The sequence below is a fragment of the Alligator sinensis genome, unplaced genomic scaffold (assembly GCF_000455745.1).
Source record: "Alligator sinensis unplaced genomic scaffold, ASM45574v1 scaffold237_1, whole genome shotgun sequence".
NCBI lineage: Eukaryota > Metazoa > Chordata > Crocodylia > Alligatoridae > Alligator > Alligator sinensis.
Genome location: NW_005841849.1, coordinates 4167174 through 4177295, shown reverse-complemented (window position 1 = coordinate 4177295; position 10122 = coordinate 4167174). Strand labels below are relative to the sequence as shown.

Below are 10122 nucleotides of genomic sequence, written 5' to 3'. Positions count from 1 at the left end.
GGGGAACGACACAGCATGAATGCAGACTTCTAGAAATCAAAATAAACGGGGCTTTCAAAATTTCCTTCTCTGTGCTTTAGTCTTGGGATACACTATACAATAATAAATGCAAGTCTGGATATCAAAACCACTTTTTTCTACAGTGTGTAAGAAAAACAGGAAAATATAGCTCCTCACCTGCGTGGCCTAGTTCTTGGGGACATCATTTCATTACCAAGTATATGGTATCTCCTTGCTTCATGCAGCAGCTGATAACACTCTGGAGAATTCTGAATCAGTTGGTCTACTTCCACTGTCTGAACAAAGTAGTTAGGGTGTAATAAAGGGAGTCTCACATGTGTCAGAAGTTCATGTAACACTGGCCTTCGCAGCTCAACTGCACGGTAAACCCAGCGCATGACTGCTTCAAATACCATCTCTTCTTTACCGATCACCAGTTCATCACTGCAAATGTAGTCAATAAGCTCATCTTTCCCAAGCTCAAGAAATTCTTCATGCTGAGACACATCCTCAAATGTTTGCAGTGCAAAGGTCCTGCATTTGGTAAACAGTGTCTTGAGTGAGTGCGTATCAGCAAACCGCTGGATTCCCAGGCAGTTACAAGGGTCCAGTTGCTCCTCCAGAAACTTGGCACAGGCATCACGCAGAACACTAATCTGAAAAAGACTTGATGTTTCAAAGAGGTACTGCACATTTTCTGTAGTGATTTTCACCTTTCCAGTGTACACATACTGCAGAAAGCAATCCATTGCTTCAGCAAAAATGCCATTGATCTCAACCAACATCTCTCTGCTTTCTCTATGATCATTGCAAAACATAGCTCTGAAGTAGCTACTGCAGGCTGAAAGAACAGCTCGATGGCAGGGAAACTCTCTCCCTTCCACACAGATAATCACATCTGTGAACAAGCGGCTGTCACGAAACTCATTGAAGATCTGGAGTATGCTTTCAGCATGGGACGATCCTGAAGAGAAGTCAAAGAACTCAGGGCCCGATAAGGACTTGGGGTCCATTTCAAAAACTTTCCTCTTGGATGCAGGGGAATCACGGATCCCACTATCCTCTCTATTCAGTCTGCGTCCCAGTATTAGTACCATTGTTACATCAATTGGTTATAGAATCATTGAGAAAAGATTGCCAAGTGTCTTCTTTGCAGTGCTAAGGCTAGAAGAATTAAAACATTTCAGTATGCAACAACTTACATTTGTTAAGATTTTTTCCTTTTAATATGTTTTATATTGTGTTATCACCATTGCCCAATCATTCTAAAAAATTGTGTAAATTAACTGTAAGTGCTTACTAGAGGATAACAGCATATTATTTGCTAACAGGGTGTTATGTTTTGCAGTGCACCAGAATACCCTAACACAGATCGCCACCTCTGTGCAATGGGCTGAAGTCAGGCAAAAGTCAGTTGCTAAAAAGTACCTCCCTGCTCTAAACTGGTTCAGAAAGGAATAGCCTCTAGTAGGTAACAACCTACTACTTTCTGAGATGCTAACATTGTAGCATCGGACAAAGCTGTTGTATATGAAAGGCTGTGCGCCTCTTTGAACCAGTTAGTCTCACATGTATGTCTACACATGCATTAATGTGCATCAGTTAATGCACATCAAATCTAGTACTTCCGGGCAATTTTACACATGCTCCGAGGATGTGGGAAAGCTGCTCTAACTAAAGCGCCACCATGTCTTCTGTATCAGTGTTTCCACGCTTGAAAGTGGTCGTGGGGGTGCTTGAACTAAAACTCGTTTCAAGAGAGACAATGGAGGCTGCCGGAGCGCAGCGATTGCCACATTCCAGCAGACTCAATTAACGGAGTCTGCTCTGATGTGCTGGAATTCCAACGCATTAGAGCAGCCTCTGCACTTGTGTATAGGCATCCTCCATTGTGAGGTATTAGGAAAATGTGCATTAGCCTGTTTTAATGTGCATTAACTAAAGAGCACAGTTTTAGTGATGCTTTAATGCGCATTAAAATAAGCTAATGCACGTTAAAACACACATGTATATGCATCCTTAGGTGCCACCCTGCCCTACCTTCTACATAATATTCTATTGTAATGCATATACCCATGGGAAGAGTTAAAGATGCTGAGCAGAACAATGTTGCATATCCAGACCTTTAATCAAATAGCACCCTTATTACTGTATTAACACAATGGTGAGATCAACTGGAATTTCCCTGAAGTAAGATGCCAAAATTTAATTCATTAGTCTTTTCCAGTTTAACGGCCTCTTTCTTGGTATTCCAAAAGCAGGAGCAAGTGCAATGTGAAACTAATTAAAAGTTAAAAAAAAAAAAAGACACTGAAATGTTAAATAAAAAGTTTAAATTAAAAAGGCATATAGAACACTAATATGCAAATGCATTTTTGCAAAAATAGTTAAACATAATGTGAGAGTCTGACATAGGTACTGCAGAAATAAAGCACCAATACAAGATTATCCTTATTTGTGAGAACTCCAATAACCAAATAGATACTGATAATTTGTATCTAGAAGCAAATCATGGGCTAGAAGAGAATTTCCCTTTTCTGACAGCAATTATCTTCAATCCATAATTTATAAACGAAGATTACAGCCAACCTCTACTTGTTATCTATTACATACAAAAATATTCTTTTAACATTCAGAAGTTAGAAAATGCCAGAATTAAAGGTTGCCTGTGAACAAAATGCTACTAATTTTGCACGTCATACTCTACTGACATGCAAAATTAGTACTGTTTTGTAAAATAAAAGGTCTTTAGGCACAGTTCAGTTTAACACTTCCGTTGACTCCTAAACTTAATCATATGTTGGATTAAAACCCTAGAAAAATATCACGAGGCAGCTTTCCTACGCTGGTAACAACAACAAAAATATATAAATAGATCTAACATACATAATTCTAAATGTTTAAATATAATCTTAAGAGTTTAGAACGTGTGCTGAATTTGAATTTTAAAACAACTTGTGCAAAAGATTTTTTCCCAAAAAGTTTTGGAGGGAGAGAATGTTAGTTTTGTCTCATTCCCCACCTACAGAATCAGTAAATGTTATTTCAAACAGCCATTTTATTTCCTGACTAGCCAGAACCTTCAGGGCTGCATATTACCAGACCAATGTCTGGCTACATCACTGCTTAATATAGAACATAATGAACCACACTTTCTTAAACAAGGTTTTATAAAGCACCATCTTGACAAACCACAGAACCAAAAAGACTGTACTGTATAGGTTTCCTCACTCAGCAAAAAGAAAAAAAAAAAGCATTTAAAAACCACTTCCATCATACTCCTACTTCTTTATATAGAATAACTCAATTTTCCTGCACAATTTAATGAAATCATTTATAAGTTATATATGAGGTACAACATTACTTTTAAATAGCTCATATCAAGATCACAAAATACTTTTTTTTTTTTATTTGGGCTTAAACACAGACTGCCTCTTCAGTTACTGCCTGAAGAATAGCATTGCATTGAATATAATATGTTAACTAAAACATGCCTAAAGCAACCAGCTAGTATGGGGTCACTGAATGTTTTATTTTATACCTTTATAGTCTAATTTATGTTGCAATAATTTTCCTCTGTAGTAGTAACTCCTGACTTCATAAACACACACACACGCAGATGTGTGTGTGTTTATTCATTCATTCATTTTTTCATTTATTTATAAATAAGCTAGGATTCACCAGTTGTACTCCTACTGTCACTAACACTGAACTCTACTCAGCAAAGTCCTGTACTAGTCAGCATGAGAAACCAAGGCAGAACAGGTGCTTACATCAAACATAAAAAGGGAAATGCAACTGTGAATATATAAATATAAACCCTAATGACCTAATTCTGAGCTCACCAACGTAAAGAAGAATAATTTCACGGAGGTTAGTGAAGTTAAACCAACATAAAACTAGCATGAAATCAGATTACCTTAGGGTACAGCATGACAGGCCAAAACCATACTCACTTTACCACACTTAACTGTCTTATTAGCTTCCACGGAATTATTCATAGAAGTAAAACAAGAATTATGGTGATCATTATTTGATAATTATAAGCTTAAAAATGTAATATATAGTGCAATTAATACTATCATACTTATTACTTGTTGAAATCAAAATGCCCTCAAACTGCATATACAGACTACCTGCTTTTTGAGATGAACATATACAAGGATACCCACAAAAATCAGCAGTCAAGTAGTAAAATAACAGTAATTTATACATCTTCATCAAATGTCATGGAACACTGTTGCGTTGTCCTCATACCCACGATAGTGCAAGGGCATAAGAAAAAGATTTGAAGTGAGGTAATAATATTGAGGTAATAATCTTTTATTGAACTAACTGGTGCCGTTAGGAGAGAAAAAGAAACCCAGCTTTTTTGGCTTCAAGAGACATACATCAGGACTGGAAAAGCAGCAGTCACAGTCTAACCTGCAAAGATTGAATCAATTCAGACTTCAGCTTTTTGAATGTCTGTACTAAGGAGGCAAGTGGAAAAATCTACCAAAGGGCAGAATTTCTTGTACAGAGTAGCAGTAGTCAGAGTGACCCATACATCTTTAAACTGACATTACAGAATAGACAATTTGGCCGGAGCCCTTACTTACATGAACAGTACCACTTAAGTCACTGGACTCCTTGCAAAACGGCTGGCAAAATATGGCCCTAAAATTGGCACAAAGCAGATTTGCTCATTTAGTAAATCAACAACAAAAAGATCTTATTTCTCTATTTACAAGTCTTGAAATCCTTTTGTTAAATTTAATGCCCTGACCCTGCAACGAATCATGTGTAGCAGACCTCTGAACTAGACAGAACTCACTGGTAGATAAATGGCTCTTGCATTTTCTGCACTGTCTTTGCTACAGCAGTGTTTCCCAAACTCTTGATGCCTGGGTCACACTTTTTTTTCTGGATTAAATTGAGCAGCATTCTTCACTATTACACCCAAAGTGGGGCAGGGGGTGGAAGGGGCGCGTCTCCGTATGTTAGTCTGTGTGTGTGTGTATATATTTTGCATGGATTTATGCTGTGGTGCCTAAGCTTTTGGCCCCATGGGCCAGAGGAGCAATTTCAGGTTGGTCCACAGACCGGATCCAGTCCATGGGCCTAATCCTGCCACGCAGAGTCAACCCAGCCAGGGCCTGACCCTGCCACACAGGGCTTGGAAATTTGGTGACAGAGTAGCAGGGACAGCATTAATTGCCACTGGTCCCCCACTGCCAAATTTCCAGATCTGTGGGGAGCTCTGCAGACCGGATCCGATACTAATTAAAGTATAATATTTCACGGCACATTTCTGCTGCTCCCATGGCACACTAATGTGCCACAGCACACCTTTTGAGAACCGCTGGCCTACAGGCTTTTCCACACTATAGAAGTTTTGCCAGTATACTTAAACCAGCAAACTAAGAGTGCAGATGCAACTTATGCTAGCACAAAAGCTTGTATCTGTTCTCTAAGAAAAATTAGTTATATGCCAATACAACTGTATATAAATTTGAGCTTTTGTAAATAAAGAAATGTTATTAAAAAGAATTCACACTTAACGACACCACTATATAAAAGTTTCCATCACAGTGACCTAAACCTCATCTTCACCGGGGAAGAAGTCTAGAGAGACAGTGTCTTTAAGAACATTCATCAGCACGTAGTAAATAAAGCACACACACACACGTGTGCCCACACCCTCCCCCTCTTCATACCGTTTTTCCTTGTGGGATGCATCAGAGCTCTGGAATATATCACCAAGTGTGTACTTATCTTCTAACACCGGGTTGGGTAATTATTTGGGCCAGAGGGCCAGTTAGGGAGAGAGCCACACCAGGGCGTTTTGGTGAGTTGTTGTGGGCTGGGTCTGTGCTCCTCCTGGCCCCCACCCCACCAACACTCCTTAAGTGGCTCTGCCTCAGGGCCAGGCACTGCGCTCTCACCTTACAAGGATCTCAGCCCTGGGGGCTCCATGGAGACTGGCCTAGGACCCATGCAGGCAGGGCATACTAGTATGGGCAGATGGGATGGGGCCCACAGGTTGGTGGGGAGCAACATCTGGGAGCAAGATGGGTGGGCAGGGCTGGGATCACAGGGTGATGACAATGCGGTGCTGGAGTCTGGGGCAGACCTGCGATCTGCTCCTGGCACATTCCTACCTGCAGAACCAGCACCTGTCACAGAGACATGCAGCAGATTGTGGCTCTGGCCCAGGCTCCAGCCCTGTGCTGTCACCACTCTGTGATCCTGGCCCCAGCCCTGGCCCCACCCATCTCTCCTGCTCCCAGACGCTCCTCCCTGCCCACTCACAGCCTCAACCCACCACCCAGCTTGCACAGGCCCCAGGCTGGTCTCCATGAAGACCCCATCTGCCCACTCCACCTAGTGCTCCAAGAGGGCACACAGGGCAGATAGGCCAGGGTGCCCAGTTCCAGCAGTGGAGACTGGTAGTGGCAGCTGGAAGGAGCCGGAAATCAAGTCCAGCCACCATGCCACCCCAGCCCCATGGCGCTCCTAGGGCAGGCACACACACCACAGCTCAGGCTGCCCTGCCAAAGGACCCACCACAGGCCGGATAAAACCCCTTGGTGAGCCAGATGTGGCCTGTGGGCCTAACACCACACCTTAAGACATGCTCTAGGACACGAGTAGGCAACGTTTTTTGGCCCGAGTGCTGAAAAAACCACAATGTCTACCTTGTAAGGTGCTGGAGTGCCACAAAAAACAAAACTGGGGCAGGGGGTACATGGCAGGATGCACTGCATATTTAATACAATTAATAATCATTAATGTCACTTTTTTTGTTTTTTGTTTTTTTTTTTTTACAGTAAATACCAAGCTTTCTAAAAATTCAAAACCTGATGACAATAAATAAAACTTCATGTACTGCCTTGTACTTGCGAATTTTTTTTTCCTGTTAAGCATGTTACGACGAGAGGAGGAAGAGAGGGCGAGAGGAGCAGGGAGCAACAGGCACTGGTGGGAGTCACTGGGGTAGGCTGGCCTGGCCAGGCCGTTGGGAAGGCTGCAGCTGGAGACCTGGGGTCAGACGGGGAGTGGGGGCTACCCCAGGGCTCCGCTACTCGGGCTACAGCAGGGGGCCCAGCACCACTGGAGGTGGGGCCTTCCCCCGGGGCTCCGGTCCTGGGGCTACAGCAGGGGCCCCAGCACCACTGGAGGTGGGCCTTAGCCGGCCCATGTAGCTCTGCGGGGATGGGGCGCAGCCACCCTTGCGCTATGCCCAGTGTGCAGGGAGGCTGAGCCTGGATAGAGAAGACCCCGAGCCTGGTGTCCTGCCCCAGCCAGGCAGCATCTCCACGTGCGCAGGGTGGTTGCGGCTCATCCTTGAGGAGCTGCGTGGGCCGGGCCAGGCCCCACCACAGGCAGAGTAGGTGGCGCTGAACACCCCTGCCCACCACAGCTTGAGCCTGCAGAGCCCTGGGGCTGCCCCCACTTCCTGCCCAGCTCCCGCCTTCCTAAGGGCCCAACCGGGCTGGCTTGCCCGCAGCATCTCTCCCCATGCTGCCCAGACCCTACCCTGACCTCCCGGCCCCAGCACTTGGCACCTCAGTGCTGCCCCAGGTGGGACAGGGTGTCTGCCTACCTGGGCCCAGGGCTCTGCCATCCACTAGAAACCTCCCGGGCAGTGACCCTGCACAGTGCCTACCCTAGCTCCAGCCCTGTCCATCTGCGGCTCCCTCCGGGGGCCAGCTGGGCTGAAGTGCACAGCTGGAAGCAAGGGGCAGGGGCAGTAAAACACAAACAATGTCCCTGCCCATGTTCTTCTGGCTCCACCCCAGTGCCTGCTGTGGCGCTGGGACTTGTGGCTGCACAGGAGAGCCCAGAGCAGCAACTTAAAAAAAAAAAAAAAAAAAAAAAAAAATTAAACAATTTTTTTTTGTACCGGGAAAAATGTCTCCGTGTGCCACTAATGGCACGCATGCTGGGGGTTGCAGCTCTATGGTTACACAGCAGCAGGAGCATTGTTATCTTGATCAGGCTTCTACTACAGTACAGAAAAATAAAGGCTAGAATCCAGTATGTTTACCTACTAAATATAAACTTATTCCCAATATGATTAATCATTTTATTGGCAATTTGAACATGCATATCCAGCAACTGTGCTCTCTCACATGTGATGAGTCATCCTATGATTAGCAACTGGCAATACTTGTTTTTTCTAGTCTAACCTTCTGGTCAGGGCAGGATTGTTTCTCACAATTAAGATGCCTAGAAAGAGGAGTGAAAATAGGTTTGTCTCTCCAACTTTTTTATATAACTTAAGTCACTAAATACAAAACAAGTTGCGTGCTTTTTAAAGCATTTGCTTTTTCTGCTCGTTATTTTACATGCTCTTGAAGTCCTTAAGGTAGCTAATAAACTAGTGAGATGATGACATCCTACAGATGGGGAAGTGACAGGAACAGATTTATTTTGAGTACATTAAGATAAAATATAACCAAAAACATTTAAGTGCTTAATATTTTGTTTAAAGGATACCTTTGTTAAAGATTCAACAACCAATCAAGGTGAGAGCGTACATCATAAATATCCTTGACTTGTAGTATCCCAGCAAAACAAGAAATGACTAGACTAGGACTTCACAAGCAGAAAATAAAACCCCACATGCAAACAAGAACTATTAGATGACCTTTTAGCATAAGAAAGGCCAAGAATGGCAGATATAAATATATTTTTTTAAATTGGGTATGTCACCATTAAAACTATCCAAAGAGAACCTTAGAAACTACTTAGGTTCCCTTCCACAATTTCATGTTAATATTGCTAATGCATTTCTTATAAGCATTGTAGATTCACTAAATTGACCTGAAAATTTACTAGATTTACCAGTGACCTATTATAATTTTCCAAAGCAAAACATACTAACCAAGTGACTTGCAATATTCAATCCACTCCCAGTGCTTCAGCTAAATGGGATTTCCTTATGTCAATTTTAATTTCAGTTGACAAGTGTTGAGTGTGCAACAATGGCAAGACTGAGTTTAAGCATACGTTTATACACTTCACTATTTCCTTTGTTACTAAGAATGCCATAAAAACAAGGAAATAGGAAAAAAAGACAAAATACACATTAAGGTTGTAAGAACAATGGAAAAAAGCTAGGAAACTTAAGGTTCATACTTGTCTTTAGCCTGCACTGTTGACTTTTCCTGTTTACAGTGACTTGCATCACACATGGATTCAGACAAATCCAAGCTACAGGCTTTTGTTTGATTGCATCACAGCCTTAAGGTTATTTAAGTATATATTTTTGCATATGTTACAACAGGTGGTAGTTGATCAGGTACCATCAGGAGGATTCCATATACACACTTTGAGCCTAGGGGGCTAACTGCATATTAGTAGAATCCTGATCTAAAAGGTTTCAACCTGGCCTACACCCTTTCCCCTCCCATATTCACACAAAGGAATAAAACCTCAAAAGGTTAGGTACTACAAAAGGTTGTAGCATACAACTTCTTTCTGTTGCTCTTACTCAGCGAAAGGTCCTAGTGAGGTCAATGGAAATCTTGCCTATGTGAGAAATTGGTTTCAAGTCACTTGGCAATATTCCCAGGCTGAAGCAATACGCCCCTACCTTGTTTACTCTATGTACTATAAAAGCAGTCACTATTATGACTCTCAGTGTGTAATCTACCAGCAAGGGTCTAGATTATTTGAAATTAAAGTGATCAAAATTTACAATTAACATATGTTATTTTTAACTACAGCTATATTTGTTATCTATGGTTATCAGTGCAGCACACAGAAACTATTCTGTGCTCTTCCAAGCTTTTCCAATTACTTCACTCCAATATTCATTTGCATCAGAAAACAAAAACATGCCCTTTTTCACCAGGGTGGGTAGGCTCGGAAATACATCTCCAATTTAGACAGTCTATAACAGGGGCAGGCAATTATTTCAGCTGGAGGGCTGCTTCATGAGTTTGGTGAGCCAACAAGGACCGCAAGGGTGGCTCTGCCACCTGACAAGCGCCCTGCCCGCTGGTCACCATCTTGGGACCAGAAGTCCTGCCCCTAACTCCTGACCTTTGCCACTGGAAGTCGCTTCCTTTGCCCACAGAAGTACTCCTTTTGGAAAGGGGGTCTGCCATCTTGGAACCAGAACCCCCCCCC

General features: G+C 42.8%; 1 protein-coding gene across 5 annotated transcripts in view; it reads right to left on the bottom strand.

Annotated features, from left to right (window-relative positions):
* The window catches only part of KLHL24 (kelch like family member 24), a 23662-nt gene that overhangs the window by 11467 nt on the left and 2073 nt on the right, over positions 1-10122 (bottom strand). For 3 of the 5 annotated variants that reach the window (XM_025209681.1, XM_025209689.1, XM_025209685.1), the window contains exon 2: positions 178-1164. In XM_025209681.1, the coding sequence (XP_025065466.1) occupies positions 178-1097 (920 nt within the window). In that variant the 5' untranslated portion in view covers positions 1098-1164. Of the gene's footprint in view, positions 1-177; positions 1165-4601; positions 4660-10122 lie in introns of all 5 variants that reach the window. The other 2 variants (XM_025209675.1, XM_025209695.1) reach the window with 1 other exon arrangement.